The 18,284-nt window shown below is 50.9% G+C and overlaps 1 protein-coding gene and 1 long non-coding RNA gene across 9 annotated transcripts in view; one reads left to right on the top strand and one right to left on the bottom strand.

The window, feature by feature from the left end:
* LOC309626636 overlaps nucleotides 1-18,284 on the bottom strand; it is a 1,318,538-nt gene that overhangs the window by 912,547 nt on the left and 387,707 nt on the right. The window lies entirely within an intron of this gene.
* The window catches only part of ESRRB (estrogen related receptor beta), a 174,359-nt gene that overhangs the window by 76,799 nt on the left and 79,276 nt on the right, over nucleotides 1-18,284 (top strand). The window contains exon 1 of one of the 8 annotated variants that reach the window (XM_082387559.1): nucleotides 5,390-5,559. The exons of the other annotated variants lie outside the window; for them this stretch is intronic. Within the exon in view, the coding sequence (XP_082243685.1) occupies nucleotides 5,477-5,559 (83 nt within the window). The 5' untranslated portion in view covers nucleotides 5,390-5,476. Of the gene's footprint in view, nucleotides 1-5,389; nucleotides 5,560-18,284 lie in introns of those variants that run through there. 8 annotated transcript variants of the gene reach the window in all.

Genomic DNA, 18,284 nt, shown 5'->3' with positions numbered 1-18,284 from the left:
CCAAATCAGTGTTAGGTGGTGGAGTAGGAAGGACAAGGGGCTGAACCAGATACAGTCAGTTGGGGGCATGGATGAACTGGGGCACACCAGCGAGGGACCAGCGAATCCCAGCTTCTCTTCACTCACCTCCCAGAGCAGCATAGTTGCTCAGACCGGTAAACACAACCCATTGTTTTAAGCGTGGTACCCTCGCAGCCCAGAAAATGGGAAATGGAAGAGCTCTAGAGCCCCCTGCAGGCCATCAGTGGCACTGCACCTCGTGGGCGACTCCCACTAACAGAGCCTTCTGAGGGTGGGAAGGAATGTGGAGGATCCCAGCAGGTGAGCCTGCAGCAACGCAGGATCCTGGAGGAGTGGGTTAGGGTTAGGATTCTGGCTTCAGAAAGTAGCTCTGGTTTTGGAATCGCCTTTCGGAGCCATGCTCCATGCTTTTTAGCACTGCAGTTGCCTCCTAGTGTGGTATGCCAATGCCCTCCCCCGACGCACACATACACACGCAGGACCCTCTGCCTCCGTGGCTTGCCCTGACCTCCCGACAGGCTGAGCAGTGCTCAGGCCTCACTCAGCTTGAGGAAAGCCCTCCAGGCGTGCAGAGCACCGCAGCCAGTGCTATTTTCAGAGCCCAATTGACACTTGTGTCCAGACTGTCTTCTTCAAGACGCCTAACTCCCTGGGGATCATTTTAGGGTTTGCTGGAAGAAAAATTTGGGGGAAGACAAGAGAGCTGAAAATAAACTGCAGGGTCAGAGGTGGACAATTGTAATACTAAGAATAATAACAGTCATTAACATTTATTGAGCACTTACTGGGTGCCGGGCTTTGTCCTAAGAACGTTTCATGTATTAACTCACTGCTTTCTCACAATAACCCTATTGGGGTTAATAAGAAAATAGGAACTAGGTCCAATTACTATCCCCATTTCACAGGTAAGGAAACTAAGGCACAGAGATGCTAGGTCACTTGCCCAAGGTCACACAGCTGATAAAGCTGGGATTTGCTCAGGAGCAATCTGGCTGTGTGCCTGCACTCCAGCCAGTGCTGTATGTGTTGTATGTCACTCACTGAGTCTAGAATTCTAGCTTTCTAACTCCAGCTTTTACACCACCCCTTCTTAGCTGTGTGGGTCGAACACATAGGTAAGTTAGGGGTGGAGGTGGAAGGGGAAAATTGGGCCTCATGTTTTGTTCCTAAAAAAGCAGAGGGGAGAATGGCCACTGCGGGTTGGGCCCTGTTCCCCCCTTAGCCTGTGTCATGGGCAGAGGGGAAGGCTGGAGAAAGGAACTTTTAGTCTTCCTGACCTCATCCTCCAAGAGCCCACGGCCAACCTCCAGGGGCACCCCCTTCGTGCCTCCCTCTGAGTCTGTCATCAACGTATGTTGAAGCTGTAATTTTCTCCCATCTCATGCCCTCCCCTTGTTTTCTCATCACCCGCTCTCCAACAACTCCTAAGTCTGAATCTCAGGGTTGGACGCTGGTGTCCAGCTTGGGCTCCTGGCTGGACCTCACGCCAGCACGTGCAAAAGAGAATTGCAGCATCGCCCTCCAAACTGCTTCTCCCCGTGTCTCCCTTGTCTCGCCCTCCCTTGATGCAGGGACCCCCAGCTAGGATATGGAGCGTCTATCTAAATATACACCTCGGATCTATTCTTTCCTATTTGTGCTATTATATACCCGCAACCCCCAGTCTGCCTGGCAAACTTCTATTTATCCTTTATTTATTTTTTTTTAACTTTAATTTTGTAAGTTTTACTCAACTTTTTGAAATTTTTATTTATTTATTTATTTATTTGGCCTCACCGCGCAGCATGCAGGATCTTAGTTCCCTGACCACGGATCGAACCCGAGCCCCCTGCAGTGGAAGTGCAGAATCATAACCACTGGACCACCAGGGAAGTCCCCTCTATTTATCCTTTAAAACCCTGCTCATGTGTCCCCCTCTGAGTGAAGCCATCCCTGACGCCTCCCAGGGGGAAGTAATCTCTCTCTTTTTGCAGCTACAGTCTGGCCCATGCCCCTCACCGGGTTGTAACCTGTTGGATTTGAATATATGCTTATCTTTTCCCACTACTTCATGAGCCCCTAGAGTACAAGCTCATCTCTGTCCCCACCGCCTAGAACAGCACCTGGTATGCAGTAGGTGCTTAATGCATGTTAGTGGGGCTAACCTAGGGAGATCAGATATGGGTAAAGGGGAATTCTGGAGGCATAAGAGGGAGGTAGAAGGCCATGGAAACAGTGGCCAGGAGGGGCCTGGCTCTGCAGCATCTATTGCCCTGTTGATCGATGAGGGCAGATCTGGCTGGCTAGGTGGCCTCCATGCCCTTCTTGGGGGCAATATACTGTAATGGTTAGGAGGGAAAGCGCTGGCTCCAGAATGACTGAGTCTAAATCCTGGCCCCAGTGGTGTGCTGGAACCAGCTCAAACTGGCTCGGGAGAACCGACCATTAAATTTTCAGGAATTTTGTAGCTGATTGTTAAACACAATCATCATTAAAAATGAAATTATATAAACTTACTAGTAAATACGTAGTCTTAAAAACAAAGGTAGGGCTTCCCTTGTGGTGCAGTGGTTGGGAATCCACCTGCCAGTTCAGGGGACACGGTTTTGGGCCCTGTTCCGGGAGGATCCCACATGACACGGAGCGGCTGAGCCCGTGAGCCACAACTGCTGAGACCGCGTGCCGCAGTTGCTGAACCCCGCGCACCCTAGAGCCCGTGCTCCAAAACGGGAGAGGCTACTGCAGTGAGAAGCCCACGCACCTTGACGGAGAGTGGCCCCTGCTCGCCGCAACTAGAGAAAAGCCCGCATGCAGCAGCAAAGACCCAACGCAGCCAAAAATAAAAATAAATAAAATAAATTTTTTTAAAAAGCTAAGTAGAAAATAATTGTTTTTACAAAAACAAAACAAAAAAACCCCACAAAGGTAATAAATACTCAAAACTCACTACTTCTAATATTTTATTACCTTTATGTTCTTGAACTAAATTTGCATCTAGTATGTCTGCATGGTAGGAATACTGTATGACGGATTGTTACTGCCCATCTCTCCACAGTAACACAGCATCAGTGATGTCACATTGGTAGCTTGAAGCTGGCCACGATGGGAGTATGTACACCATGGAAACAGGCAAATCAGTCCCCTTCTTCCATCCGGTTCTTAAACATTTACCGTCACACCACTGCCTGGCTGTGTGACATCCCAGCTCTGTGACCCCGGATAAGTTACTTAATCTCTCTGTGCCTCAGATTCCTCATTATCAGTGACGACCTTCATTTCTGTAAAGATTAACAATTGATCAATATAAGGTACTTAAAGCAGAGACTGGTACACAATAGGTGCTCAAGAAATTTTGGCTCTTTTTAGTGTTTCTTCCTCACGGTTCCAGGCATGTCCCTATTGAAATTCTATCAAAACTAATGACCTACCCAGATAGCAGAATGTGAGTTTTATCCTTAGAGTGTAAGGTTATTGCTTTTCCCTGCTGGACCCTTGCCCATGGGGTTTAACTGTGGTAGCCAAAAGCAGGAAGCAGAAAGCACTAATCTTCCAGGCGGAAAGGCCCCTGTGGAGAGGCCCACTCAAGCCTCCGGGCCAAGAGAGGACCTGGGACCACAGCAGCCACCAGTGTGGCTGAGCAGGTGAGGTGGGCACAGGTGAAGTCAGGAGAGAAACAGAGCAGATGCAAAAATAGCCAAGCGCCAGGGTGAAGGGAGGCTGTTCAGTGGCTGCAATGGGTCCCTTAGGTCACATGAGGGGGCAGAGCCTCTCCCAGGAAATGCTGGGCAGTGCAGCCACGCCTGCGGAGGCAAGGGCTCCTCTGGTTTGGGAGGTGAAGGAATATTCCAGACCATCCCCAAGTTAGCACACATGCTGTAATCAGCTTGAGCTGGGGTTGCATGGGCCGTGCTGCAGTTGCTGGGGAAGCCGCAGGAAAATCCACAGCTCTCAGCACGGCAGAGGCCCAGGAGAGGCCAGAGCGCGCTAGGCTCTCCTGGACTCTTCCTCGGCTGGTTCCTCGGGCCCCAGTCGCCTCTGGCCCCAGAGGAGGTCTCTGCACTGACAGTTCCCTGGAAATTGCTTCTGGCTCAGACCTTTGGCATCAGGAGGTCCAGCTCGGTGACTCAGTCACACACAGGCCCCAGGCCAGCCCAGCCCGCTTTCAGTATTGAGAGGACTGCAAGCCTGCAGACATGGGCAACAGCTAGATCTGTACAGCTTTCCAGGCCAGGGGTACATCTCATCGCTGGGGGCTCACTTCGTTCTCTGAATCCCTGTTCTGTAGAGAAATGCCCTTGGAAATGGCCTTGTCAAGGAAGAGGCAGCCTTGAGAATTAAACCCTCTTTCCCACATCTCCATGAGTGTTGCCCCATCACCCTGAGCCCCTTAAAGGCCTGGATCCAGTTTATTTGTGAATCTGTAGCACAGGGCCAGGCATGGAGGAGCCTTCAGTAAATATGAGGTGAAAGCTTAGATACATTTTGAGAAAATTTGTGCACTGAGTTGAGCGCTGATGGGCCACCTGTACAGTTGTACAGGTTGTTCACTGACCAAGAAAGAGTTCCTGGTTGACGGGGTGGGTGAGGTCTGAACCTAGTTTTTCTAATTCACCCCAAGATACACATGGCAGGGAGGAGAGGTGGTGAGTATTCAGGTTCAGGGCCTAGAGGGGCTGAGGAGTCTCAGGCTCTGACACACACTGGGCACAACCCCCCTAACTAACATATGCCGTGGTTCTCTAAAGGCCGCTGTGTTTCTGTCTGCCCAGCACCATCCTTGCAGCCTGAATTTAGAGCCTGATAAGGTCTTCAGAAGGCTTTCTGTTTTGTTTAACTGCAGTTCTTAGTGGGTCCCCACAGCTCTCCGTAGGCAAGACCAGGAAGGGTCAGCCAGGCCCTGTTCTGTTGCTGCCCAACACATTGGGCCCCTGTGTTCCCAGACTCAAGGGGCCGGGTGGTGTGTGGGTGTGGGCAGGCGAGGGCCCTGGCTGGCAGGGCATGTTGGAGGGAGAGTGTCACATGGTCCCTGGGCTCCAAGGGCCTCGGTGCGTAGATTTCGGGGAGCGCTGGAGCTTAGTAACTTGAAAGGGAAGGTAACTGCTGTGTTAGTGTTTGATCGGGTGCTCGCAGGCATGATCTCTTTACATTTACAGTAACACCTCAGTAGAGGTAGGGGTCCTATCCCCCTTTATGGGAAGAGGAACTGGAGGTCCAGAGGGATTGAGTGACTTGCCCAAGGTGACAAGTGGGTCCACTTTAAAGATCCAGGCTGCAAATCCAAGCCTGCCTGAAATAGTGCAGCACTCCAGACCAACCCTCTTGACATTTCCCCTGTCACGGTAACGTGATCCCGAGCTGCCCCTGGGCTCAGGAAGGGGGAGCAGAGCCCCTGAGAAGGGCATGTGGCTCTTGAGCCGCCCGGGGCACCTGAGCAGAGGGTCAGGGCATCTGGAAGTGTGGATATTGGTGCCTGTGGATGTCTGCTGGGCTGAGGGAAGTGCCTCTTCTCGCCAAAAAGGGAAGAGGAGGAATGAAGTACCACCCCCTCGCTGCTTCCAGGTCAGCTGCCTTGGAGCTGCTGAGAGCAGTCAGCCTGCTTGAGTTGGAACTCAGGCCTGTGGCTGGTGCCTCCAAGGGCCTCCATGCAGGTCTGTGGGGGAGGGGATGTGCCAGAGGCCAGTGTCCTGCGTGGAGCCTTTGGGGCACAGTGGAGAGGAAGCCTGCTTTGGCTTGTCTGTGCTGTGGCCAGTGTTCAGCAGGCCTGGGTTTGGGTTTGAGGTTTTCTCTCTCCTGTATATCCAGCCTCCCCGTCCCCGCAGCTTCACCCCAACCAGCAGAGCAGTCCCAGGATTGACTTGGGGCAACAGCAGGGGACCCACCCTGCCCTCCCTGGGGACAGGCACCCCTCAGCAAAAAGGCTCTCATCGCCTTGGGAAGGGCCCCGGCTTGGCCCAACTAGACACCCGCACGTGTGCTCGTGGCTGTCAGCCTTGCTCGCCCCTCCTCCACCCCTGCAACCTCCTGTCTTTACTCTGCCAGGTACTTTCCCGCGGTAATAGTAAAATAGTTACAGTGGTCCGCAATGGATCTTTTTTTTTGGTCTGTAAATATATTTATCTAAAAAATGTTACATGTTGTGACATCTAGATATTGCATGAAATACCTTTATGGCAGAGGTTAAAGTAACCTGAGATCAGAGCAGTCCCAGAAAATAGGGACCCCTGGCAGCCAAGCCAGGCCCGCAGGGAGTGCAGAGGTCAGGACGGGAGGCAGGTGTGCTGGCAGTGCCAGGTCGTCCTCGTGGGTGTGGCCGGTGTGGGCCGCTGCTTATGGGCCAGTGGGTCTACAGTGTTGCCGATCAGGGGCCCAGCCAGCAGCCAGTGGCCATGTGCAGCAGATACCTGCAGGATCTGAATCAGAGGCCTCTCCTCGGGCGCGCAGGAGGACCGAGGGGTGTAGAGGTGGGGACTCGGGCAAGGGACGCCATAGCCGCAGTCTTCTCGGGGGGGGTCACTGGATTCTGGTTTATTCAGTAGTCACAACTCCTGGCCATGCAGATGAGGCCAGAGACGGTGCCCATGACTGGGAGACCCAGCCACTCCAGGCTAAACCACTTTCTCTCCGCGTCTGCAGCTCTTTTCTGTTTCTCCATCATACTTGCCTCCCAGCCCTGTAGTTCTGCCTCTGTCATCCTAGGCTTGTTTCACTGTGTTTTTCTCTTCTTGCTGCTCATGGCCACACTCATCATCACTAACATCTGCTGAACGCCTCCTATGAGTGAGGCACCGTGCAAAACGCTTCCTGTGGACACTCGCATCTTTTCCGTCCTCTCTTTCTGGACCTTCTGTTCTAAAGACTCAGCCCTGGGAGCCCCTGAGCGCCATACATGGGTGGTGTGTGGGACTCCTTACTTCCCAGAGGGAGAAGGCAGAACCTGGGGGCTGGGGAAGACCCAGGAGGCTCATGGGCGCCTCAGCCCTCATTTGACAGATGGGAAAACTGAGGCCCTGAGCGGATGAGGGTCTTGTCTACAGTCCTGCAGCTCGTGTGCAGAATCCAGCCCCGGCTCCACCCAGCGCCTGGTCGTGCACTGTCTGTCTTTCTGAATGTAAATCCTCTTTGCCCTCAGCTTCAGGCAGGGCCTCCAGGACCTGAGCTGTGAGCCTCAGGGCTGAGCAGTGCTCGTCACCATCTCTCTCTTCCACTGTTACCCTGTGCGCCCACCCTAGCCGGGCCGGGTCAGGCAACAGGACGGCAGGAGCCAGACAGAGAATCATGGGGGTGCTGGACAGACTGACATGAACAATTGCAATCTTTTTAAAACATCGATGAATTGAGAGAGTTTCAATAGTTGGAAACTGGCAGGAAGAGAGGTGAGCTGGTGGTCCTGGGCAAGGAGGCCTCCCCCTCCTCGTGGTTCCCCTGCCATCCGTCCCTGATGCACACCTGTGGGCTCCTTCACGTGTCCCTCCCAGGGCATCTCTTAGACTGGGCTCTGCTCTTGGTGACCAAGGTGGAGACAGCAAGGATCTCCCCATGTGGAGGAGAAGGTGGGAGATTTGAGCCACGTGACAGTAAGGACCACGTGCTCTGTCTGGCTCACGCTGGCCTTCCTGGTGCCTCACCCCATGGCTGGCACCAAAAAGGAACACATTGCCCTCCTGCCAACCCTGTGGGCACTTTCAGGCAGCATCCAAGCTGCTGCAGCCCATGTCCAAGGTCAGCACCTAACTGGCCATCCCTGATCCAAGGTCAGCGTCAGGGTCTGTAATACTCCCGTGTACATAAACGCACCCGGCTGGGCTGGCAAGGCTAGAGAAGGGCCCCTTGGAGGAAGGAGAGGGAACCCTTTCCTGACTCCTGACTCACACTCTCGGACATGCAGGAATAGACCACCCCTGTGTGATGCGCTGGAGAGGGCGGAAACTTTGATGTCAGACTGGTCTGAATTCACCTGGTAACTCTGGCTCCCCTTGCTGTGCAGCCTTGAGAGAGTCACCTAACCTCCCTGTGCCACACTGGCCTCATCTGAAAATAGAAATAATAACCCTTCTTGGGACTTCCCTGGCAGTCTAGTGGTTAAGACTCTGCGCTTCCACTGCAGGGGGCACGGGTTCGATCCCTGGTCAGGGAACTAAGATCCCACATGCCACGCGGTGCGGCTAAAAAAAAAAAGAAATAATAAGCCTACCCTTAAGGGTTGTGATAAGCTTTAATACAATAATACTTGTAAAATGTTCACACAGGACCTCACAAAGTCCATTATGCCCCAAGCATTCTCTATAAACATTCTGTGGTCATTGAAAGGAAACATGCAGATTCATTTTAAAGTATGACTGAATTGTGAATTTATTATGTATTTTTCCAACTGATGAAGAATAAAGGTACCAAGATTATGATACAGGGGAATCAGGAAATGTTTTGGTACTAAAAAGCCCTCCTAAGTCCATATGGACTGATGCAGAAATATAGACAGCATAGAGTTAAGTGAAAAAGCAGATGGCTGAGCAGAATATATAGTAAAATTACATTTATGGCTTTTTAAGTTCCAAATGCTGGGCATATGCTTTGGGAATTTTTGGAAGGAGACACAAAAAGCTGTCATTTGAGTTACCCCTGGGGAGTCTGCTTGGGAATCCTGGAATTGGGAAAGATTTTTCTTTTGACCTTACCCTTTTGGTCATATGTGAGAACGGGTTCTATATGAAAACAATTGTAATTTAAAAGTTAAGGAAACCGACTTAAGCAAGCACATTAGCAAATGCTCCCAAGAAAAACATCGAAATAAAAAAGGGTCCTCTACAAGCTTGGAAGCCAGTGCTCTGGACAGACAGACTTCCAGAAACGGGGTTCTGTCCTAGCCCGGCTCCCTGCCCCCCTGCTCCCCCTTGGCCCCTGCAGTGCACGGCTCACCACGCAGGGGTGGGTACCTCTGCCCGCAGCAGCCGCAGAGACGAACCTGGGCGCAGGTCCGCCCGCAGGCTGGGCTCGCAGGCGTGGGGCTGACAGCGGATGAGGCAGCCGGGCTCTCCCGGTTGGCAAGGGTTGGCCTCCTCACCACAGTCTTTCTCCGCTTCACGCCTGGCAGAGCCAGGCCGGGGGAGTCGCTGGAGGATCTTGGCTGGATGAGTGGGCGGCTCCCCCCCTGCCTCGGAAGCCATTAATCTTGTGTCTCCTCGGCCTCCCACCCCCGCCGCCCTGGCACAGACGGACTCGGGAAAGGACATGAAAAGGGCCCTGGGCTTCTCTCTGTGGTGGACCGTGACCCTGGAACATACCATCTGGCTTTTCTGTGTGTCTTCTGACACGAATTCCCCAGGTCGGGGACACATCAAATAGAGCTGTGTCTGGTGACATTTCTCATTGTTATTCCTTTGGCGGGGCCTTCTGATTCAAGGTCACAGGTAGATGCAGCCTCCAGAGGCTGCCTGTGGGGCCTGGGGCCTCCCGTCCTGTGGATGCCTCAGGAGGGGGCTTGCACAGGGAGACCCAGGACCGCAGAGAGGGCAAGACCCTACTCACTGCACCAGGCAGGCCAGTCCCACAGGGCCAGGCCAGGCACCAGAACTTCCTGGTGCTACCAGCTCTGTGCTTCCTTCCCTGCAGTCTGACTCTTCCCACACAAAATAGCCAAAGTGCCAGGTACCCAATCTGGGGTGTCAGCAAATGTGTAGAGTTTGACCTTGGCCCTGGGAATATCGGCTTTAGTCTCAGATCCGTATTTGCTTTAGGAAGGCAGAGGTTGCTGGCTTTAGAGTAATTCCAAAATAGAGTTATTTGGGGTAAAGTAATTTTGTGCAAAGGAGAGGGTCTTTTTTTTTTTGGCTGCATTGGGTCTCCGTTGCTGTGCGTGGGCTTTCTCTAGTTGCAGCAAGCTGGGGCTACTCTTCGTTGTGGTGCACGGGCTTCTCATTGCGGTGGCTTCTCTTGTTGTGGAGCACGGGCTCCAGGGCGCGCGGGCTTCAGTAGTTGCATCACGTAGGCTCAGTAGTTGCCACACTCGGGCTCTAGGGCCTGCGCGCTCTAGAGCGCAGGCTCAGTAGTTGTGGCGCACAGGCTTAGTTGCTCCACGGCATGAGGGATTTTCCCAGACCAGGGATCGAACTCGTGTCCCCTGCATTGGCAAGCAGACTCTTAACCACTGCACCACCAGGCAAGTCCCAAAGGAGAGGGTCTTTGATTAACCTGGATGTTTGGTACTCAAAGTTGGACTATCTTCTGAGCAGTGAGTTCTCCATCACTAGGGGCATGTAAGTGGAAAGGGGACCTGTTTGGATTGAGCTTGCTGTTGTACACTTTGCTCTTTAGAAAAAAACCCCTTCGTTTCATATTGGTGGGGAGCAGACAGTGGACCTGCACGGGGCCACATTGGACAGCATCTCACTTTTTTACTTCTGATCTTTCCAGCATGGGGCAGCGCCTCCTGAGCTACCTTGCACTTATTGGAAAGTTGGTTCAATAACCCTAATAGCTAACACATATCTATGTGTTTACTATGTGCCAGGCACAGCACTGCATGCTTTCACCTACTTTTCATCTTCGAATCTCAACAGTACTGCAAGGTAGGCACATATATTTTTCTCATTTGACAGATGAAAGGCCGGGGCTCGGAGAGGTTGAGTAGCGTCCCCAAAGTCACAGAGCTAATAAAAGGCAAAGCCAGGATTTGAACCCAGATCCACCTCCGAGTCCACTCTGCTGGACACACTTGTGGATGACAAATGGCTCCCTCTGTATTCTTTGCTCTCTGTTGGAAATTGTTTGGTTCTCCTTTTTGTCACTGTTTATGCTATCAGAGTTTAAAGGCAGTCAAGAAACTGGGTGGTCTCTGCTTTGCTGCTTACTGCCGTGGCAGGTCTAATGGCTGGGAGGAGGGCAGGGCTACAGGGGAGGGGGTCCGAGAAGAGGACTCTCTGGGCACCACTCTTGGCACATGAGGGCATTCACCTGGGGTAGGGGGTGCTTAGCGTCGGGCATCTCATTCAGGGTCAACCCTCCCAGGCCCCAGATACACATGCTCATCCAATCCTTGCAATAACCCAGTGGAGCAGAAGCTCTTCTGTGCCTCGCCGCACGAACACTGAAACTGATGCCCAGATTGGCTGCGTGGTTGATCAGCTAGTGGACAGTGGAGTCAGATTCAGATCAGATCAGGATCTACCTGATTCCTAACTCAGTCTCTCCACCGCCATCCTGCATATTATAGAGATCAGTCTCTGCTCTTTTGTTGAGGGGATATATGGGGAAACAGAAGAGATGCAGTTGCATAGGTGAGTGAGGGATTATTCTAATCCTCCTTTTCCAGATCAAGACCCTGAGGCCCCAGAGTGTCTTGTTGAAGTCAGAAGTTGGGGACCAAAGTTACCACCAGGCCCCTCCTTGTCCCCTGTCTCCTGTCTGTTCTCTTTGCAGAGGGGTCCAAACAGTAGATGCTGATCATTTGGAAGGAAATGGTCACAGGGCTGTGTGCAAGGGGAGGAGACTGGATGATGTGTTGGCTGGCTGGGTTTTTTTTGCTTGTTTTTAAATCAGTACTCGCATCCTGATTTAAACAGGTGGAATGCTTTGGCCAGTCCAACAGGAAGCTCCCTGTGGTGGAGTCTGAGGCCCTAGCTTAGCCCCTTTGGTAGATCTGTCATCTTAACTAGTCAGCCTCTGAGCCTCCATTTTCTCATCTGTATAATGTGGATAATATCACCCCAGCTCATTGGGTACATGTGAGGGTTAGGTGAAATCAAGTCTCCAACAACGGTGAGATTCGACTGCCTGGGAGGCACAGTCTAGCAGTGCCTCCATCCCTCGCTCCTCCTTGGTGGGCCCTCACAGTCTGCATCATCTTCTCTGAATATGCCCTCTGGTGGTGAGTCTTCTTCCTATGTGGGTGATTTCATTTTTAATGTAGCCAAGGTCATTTGGAGGCAAGTGTAGGGAATTAGCTGGGTGACAAAGCGATTCTTGACTACAAGGAAAAGTGAGGATGTGACTCTCTCTCAGGTAATCTAGCTCTCAAGGCAGTTCCCAAGAGGAGTTTAAAAAGGCTTTGACCAAAGACAGCATCGCTGGGAACTGGGAAGAGATGCCCAAGGTGACCACGTGGAAGGGGACAGCACTCTCCAGGTGTATAAATATCGGCTGGTCACAATTGGTCTCCTGACTTCACAGTCACACCCCGTTGCTCCTGACGAGCTGCCCCCGTTGGCAGAGCAGACTTGGGGAGGGGGTGGACGGGGGGCTCATGCAGGCACCCAGGGGAACTTGGGTAATTGTGGCAGCCACGGGTCAGTCTCAGTCCCTGCTCCGTGCAGAATAAGTAACGGCCCAGCAAGATGCCTATAACTTTCTCGTTTTACCAGCCAAACCTGCAAATTACCCAGCAGAACCCACGCTGCTTCGGCCAGGAAGGCCAAATGAGCCAGAGCTTTGGAGAGTCTAGCGGGAGGCGAAAGGAAAGAAGGACACTCAGCCCCTCCCGACCCCCAGTTCATCATTTGCTCTTGAGAATTAGCCTGGCAGTGGGAGCCCTAAAAGTGGGCACTTAATTCCCATTTTCTTGTACTGCCATCCCCTGGCATTTTGCTTCTGGGAAAACTTCCAGAGAAACCGTTCTGGGAAACGTAGAAATTCGGAAGTTTTGAATAAGAAAATAGCAAGCCAAGAACATAACCTGGGGAGAAAGGCAGAGTACGGGGGCAGAGAACCCTGAATAGTGGCAGGTGGACCTCAAATGCTGGTCTGAAGACCGTTAGAGATCAGAACAAAATGGGAAAGTAAGAGCGGCACCACGAACCTTCCAAAAGCATTCACTTCAAGGGCAAGATTGTCCTTTATTGTGAGATTATTGCTTTCCTCATTTGGGGTGCTAAAATGGCTTTTCTTTTTTTATTTTTTATTTTTAAATGTCTCTTCTTTTATGAAATGATGGTCATACTAGGTTCTTTTTTTTTTTTTTTTTTTCATTAACACTCTTACTCGACAGAATAGTCAACCTTGTATTGATTCCCAGATTTGGTGGTAGTGGGGTAGAGTGAGGTTCATTCTGTGAGACGGAAAGATGGGGAACCACTGGCCTAGAACACAGAACCCAGACACCAGCTGTCCTCAAGTTGGACCATGGACTCTGCAGGGAACCTGGGGCAGCAAGTGCAGACACGGGAAACAAGTGCTCCCACCCGATGTTTTTCAAGGAAAGGCTCCCACGAGATGGGGCTCCGTCCACCCAGGAATCTTCTTCCCCCTTGGAGCTCTGCTCTGTGCTGTTCAAAGGGCAGCTGACTAGAAGTCACAGAGAGAGGAGATTTCTTCTCGGCTTTAGCCAAGTGCTGCTGAGAACCCTGTCTTCACCCTCCCTGGATTCTGCCCGAAGGTCTGGCCTCCTGCGAGGCGTCAGCAGCTGCGTGTCTGAGAAGAAAGGCTCCTGTTACCCTTTGTGGTAATGGCAGTTCAGGGCCAGGCCACTGTTGAGGTCAGCACAGCCCCAGATATTCACGTGGGAGGATCGAGAGGAGAAAAGCAAGCAACTCCTTGTGTCAAAGGAGAAGGGAACAATAAAGGAAAATCTGAAACAGACTGGGAATTGTCATCCATGAAAGAGCATGTCTTCTTAATCCCCACTCCAGCCTTTCCAGCCTGGAAGATTTCAGATTAAAGGGCCATGATGAATAGGGACCACAGTGACACATTACTTCAGAGAGCGCCCCAGGATTTAGGTTGGGGGTGGCTCCACTTTCTGGGCAGTGGGTGGGAGCAGATCCTACAGCCCTCTTCGATTCTGACCCTCAGCTACAGCACTCCTTGAAGCATTCATGGAACTTAGGGACTGCAAGATACTCTCGGGAAAAAAAGGTTTCTGTGGCTGTATTAGTCAGGGTTCTCCAGAGAATCAGAACAAATAGGGAGGGTGTGTGTGTGTGTTTGTGTGTGTGTGTGTATCACACATATAGATACACGTACACACACACACATATATATATATATATGTGTATATAAAGAGATTTTAAGGAATTGGCTCATGCAATTACAGACGCTGACAAATCCCAGGATCTGCGGGTCAGTCAGCAAGTCCAAAGGCCTGAGAACCAGGAGAGCTGATGGTGTAGTTCCAGTCCAAAGGCCGACAGACTGGACACCCAGGAAGAGCTGCTGTTTCAGTTTGAGTTTAAAGGCAGGCAAAAGCTGATGTCCCAGTTTGAAGGCAGTCAGGCAGGAAGAGTTCTCTCGTACTTGGGAGAGGGCCTTTTTGTTCTATGCAGACCTTCAACTGATTGGGCGAGGCCCACCCACATAAGGGAGGACAATCTGCTTTACTCAGTCTACTGATTTAAATGTTAATCTCATCCAGACACACCCTCACAGAAACAGCCAGAAAAATGTTTGACCAAATATCTGAGCACCTTGTTGTCCAGTCAAGTTGACACATAAAATTAACCATCACGTGGTCAGATGAACTTGGGATACTCTGTATACCATAGTTGTGTCTTACACCTTCCAGTGTGTGTTAGTATATTAAAGGTTCTGAGAAGCTCTGCAGTAAAAAAACCTATTTGACTTGTTTGCCCAAGTGTTTTGCTTATTTATTTGACAATGATTTTTTTCTTTCTTTTTTTTTTTTTTGTGGAGGTGGTGTGGGGAACAGACAAGATACCTGTTAAAATCTCATGTAACTAGATTCTATGGACCAGGCAGCGGGAAACACTGCCCTGGAGACATTAGTTGAGACATCACTGGTCCTCAGAACTTCCTCTGCCATAACTGCATCCTTGCAAATATTTGATTTTGGCTTCTTAGGCTTCTCTTCCCTGCTCTCCCCCATGCTGTGCTGGCACAAAGGTGGCCTGTCCATGATTGGGGCTATTGTGCATGTAGAAGATTTCATGCACTATCATGGTCAAACTGCATCCAAAAGTAAAAGGACTTAGGAGAGAACTTTCTGAGGGTTCTTAATTAGGCGGCTTTTCTTAGGTACTTACTCAGTGCTGGCTTGGTGCTAAGTGCTTTATTTATATGCATGATCTAGTTTAATTGTTCCAACCACCCTTTGAGTTAGGGACTGGTATCTCATTTTACAGGTAAAGAAATAGGCACGGTGGGAATTCCCTGGCAGTCCAGTAGTTAGGGCTCCGCGCTTCCACTGCAGGGGGCACGAGTTCAATCCCTGGTTGGAGAACTAAGATCCTGTATGCCACGTGGCACAGACAAAAAAAAGAGAGAAATAAGCACAGGGTTTCCATAACTTTCTAGCAAATGGGAAGTCAGTATTTGAACATGGGTTCTGGAGCACATGTGCTCCAGAACCATGCCCTTTACCACCATGCTACCCTGATTTGCAATGTGTGACTGGGAAACCTTTAGGAACAAAGGAAGCAAAGTTCTCACAGGCATGTAGTTTGAAATCGGTCTATTGATGGGAAAAGAGAAAATTGGAGAGATTAGGGAAGGGGAGGAAGGTAATGCCAGTTAGGGAAGAGAGATTGTATTTGTAAAATGTGCTCATGTTCCAGAGGGAAAGGCAGAAGAACATCAGCTTAGAATGTCCTGGCCCACGGTCCCCCTTGCTGGTGACAGACAGACCCTGCTCAGCTGTGTGTTTCACGTGGTGCAGGAATGGCCTGGTGCCCTTGGAGATGATCCCTGAGAGCGCCAGTGGGCTGAGGTAGTAACAGGCAGCAAGGTCCTGCTAATTGGGAGCAGGACTTCTGGTCCAATCATAGGCCTGGCTTGGACAAGCTGGGTGCTCCCAAATATCTGGTGTGCTGTCTGCCTATCTGCTAAGTGAGCAAGGCAGCTGCATCCTATTTTGCACAAGGGTGTTCCACAGAGGGGGAGCGGTGTGTGTGCATGCGTGTGTGACCGTGTCTGTCTTCAGCAGTTGGTGCCCATCAGGGAGGGGCTGGCTCCTGCCACAGAGGTGCCCACAGCAGTGTGTCTGCATACGTGTGTACACACCACACATAAATGTGTTCCTGCATCACACAGTACTTTTAAATTATTTCAATTATATTATAATTGTGTATTATATTGTATTATATCCTTGTTAATCATCTGTCCCTCCCAAGAGAATAAAAGCTGCCTGAGGTCACAGACCTTATTTTCACTGCCAGAGAGTATCCAGAACACTGAAGTACCCAATAAATATTATGAATGAATGAATGGATGAATGGACAGACCACTAGGTATTATCTTTTAGTAAATTGTCCTGAAATTTACACCTTCATGTGAACTGCACCTCTTCAGCAGAGCCCTTCAGGAAACTTTGGTTAGCTCTTTCAGCCTTCTTCCCGTCCCCCTCTCCTTTCCCCTCCCCCACCTTTCCCCCTCCCCTCTCCTATCTTCCCTTCTTCCCTTCTCTCTACCCTCCCTTCCTCCTCCTCCCCTTCCCCTCCTTCTCCCTCCCCTTCCTCCTTCCCCTCCAGTTCTCCCTTCTTCCCCTCCCTCTACCCTTCCCTCTCACCCTCCCCTTCTCCTCTCTTCTGTTCCCCCTCCCTCTCCCTCCTCCTCTCCCCCACCTCCTCCTCCCCTCTCCTCCCCCCCACTCCCCCTCCTTTCTCTGTCCCCTCCCTCCCTTCCCCCTCCTTCCCCCTCCCCTCCCCCTCCTTCCCTTCCTTTCCCTCCAGTTCTCCCTTCCCCTCCCCCTCATCTCCCCTTCCCTTCCCCTACTCCTCCTCCCCCTCCCTCTTGCTCAGTTTCCCCTCCAGATCCCTGGTGCTCAGAGTCACCTCTGGCTTCAGCCCAGCCCCTTGAATATCCTTAATGACGATTTTTACCTTTTTTTCTAAGAGACAAAAGTCATTTGGAACCAAGCATATGAGCTGGTTTGTTGGCCAAGTTGGTCACTAACCCAGAGATGATAAATGAGTGTAGTAGTAATCAGACTAATATTTTTTTGAATATTAATACTTTTTTGAAGACGGCCCAGTGCCCAGAGGGTGGGATGAAGTGCCTTCTAAGTTTCCTTTTGAGGTGGTTTGGGAGCTTGGATGCTGAGTTTATGGGCATGATCAGAAGAGGGTAGAGTGTTCCCGGCAGTTTTTCCTAGTGAACCTGGGGGTGAGGTATCTGTGAACTTCAGCGAACAGATCCCAGAGGGGAGAGGGAAATGGACAAAGCCCAGAATCTCCAAGGGCCTGCTTTGGTCAGGTTGGTAAACCAAGGTTAATTTAGCTCTTCTTCTCTGCCAAGCCTTCCCTCCGCCTTTGACATGTCACTGTGGGACCTCGGCAGCGACTCCTCCCACTCTGATTTCCTCTCTCCTGTGCTTGCATCTTATTCTACCCTGTGCTCACTACCTGCCTGGGAGAGCAGCTACCCAGGAAGCCAGGCCCTTCTCCTGTGATGGATGGACCCCTGCAGAGGCAGAGGTTGGCCCTGCTACGCCTGGGCATAGTTAGAGTGGGACAGAATGGCTGTGCCCTGCCTCACAGACTACCTCTTGCTGGGCAGGCCCTTCATTCTGTCTACAGCGCTGGCCCTTGGGCTGCATTGCCACTTTCTGCCCAAGCTCCGGGAGCCCTGATCCTGGGGCACTGGGCGCTGAGCCTGGTTTGGAGCCATTGCCCCTGCTGCTGCTCTCACAGCTTAGCACAGAGCCTTGCACACTCCCAGCCAAGGCTGTTTAAGATCTTCACAAATCCATACCAAAGCATCCATATTAAATGCCTCATTAATATAATTTTTATTGTAAAAATTACTTGGAAAGGTTGAAAAACATTTGGAATTTCAGGGATGCAAATAACTCATTGAATTTACAATAGGCTCTGATTTCTTGGAAATCATTAAGCCAACTCAGATATTCTTACTAAAAAAAAAAAAAAATCTAACCTACCGATTATTTTCAGATGTGATGAAATGTTTATGAATAAATCATTAACAAGGCAAGTTGACGTCATGTTATGCTTTGTGGACATTTAATTAAACATTAAAAATTTTTTGATTTTGCATTTTTTTCCTTTTCATATTTGGGGATTAATAATATTTTGCATATTTCAAACATATGAAGGTCTTTGAAAAAATTCACAGGCCAGAGGCTCTGTGTATATAGAGCTGAGTGGACAAACCGACCCTGTTCCACCCTTGGGAGTTACAGGGTAGGGAAGGGGCAGGAGGGGGAGGTGGAGAAAGGGAAGGTGATGGCCGGAGAAGCCCAGGGTCTCTGAGAGCCACCTGGGGTGGAGCTAGGGCTAAGAGTCAGGGTTGTGTTCTGGAGTCTTCTCTGATCGGTAGTTGGTCTCATCTGTAAAAGGCATTGAAGCCTTGCCTGGGGTGCTTCTCCTCCAGCCTTCCAGACAGCC

Source organism: Balaenoptera borealis, assembly GCF_965194805.1.
Source record: "Balaenoptera borealis genome assembly, chromosome: 3".
In the NCBI taxonomy this organism is placed as follows: Eukaryota; Metazoa; Chordata; class Mammalia; order Artiodactyla; family Balaenopteridae; genus Balaenoptera; species Balaenoptera borealis.
This window is presented reverse-complemented; position numbering and strand designations above follow the sequence as displayed.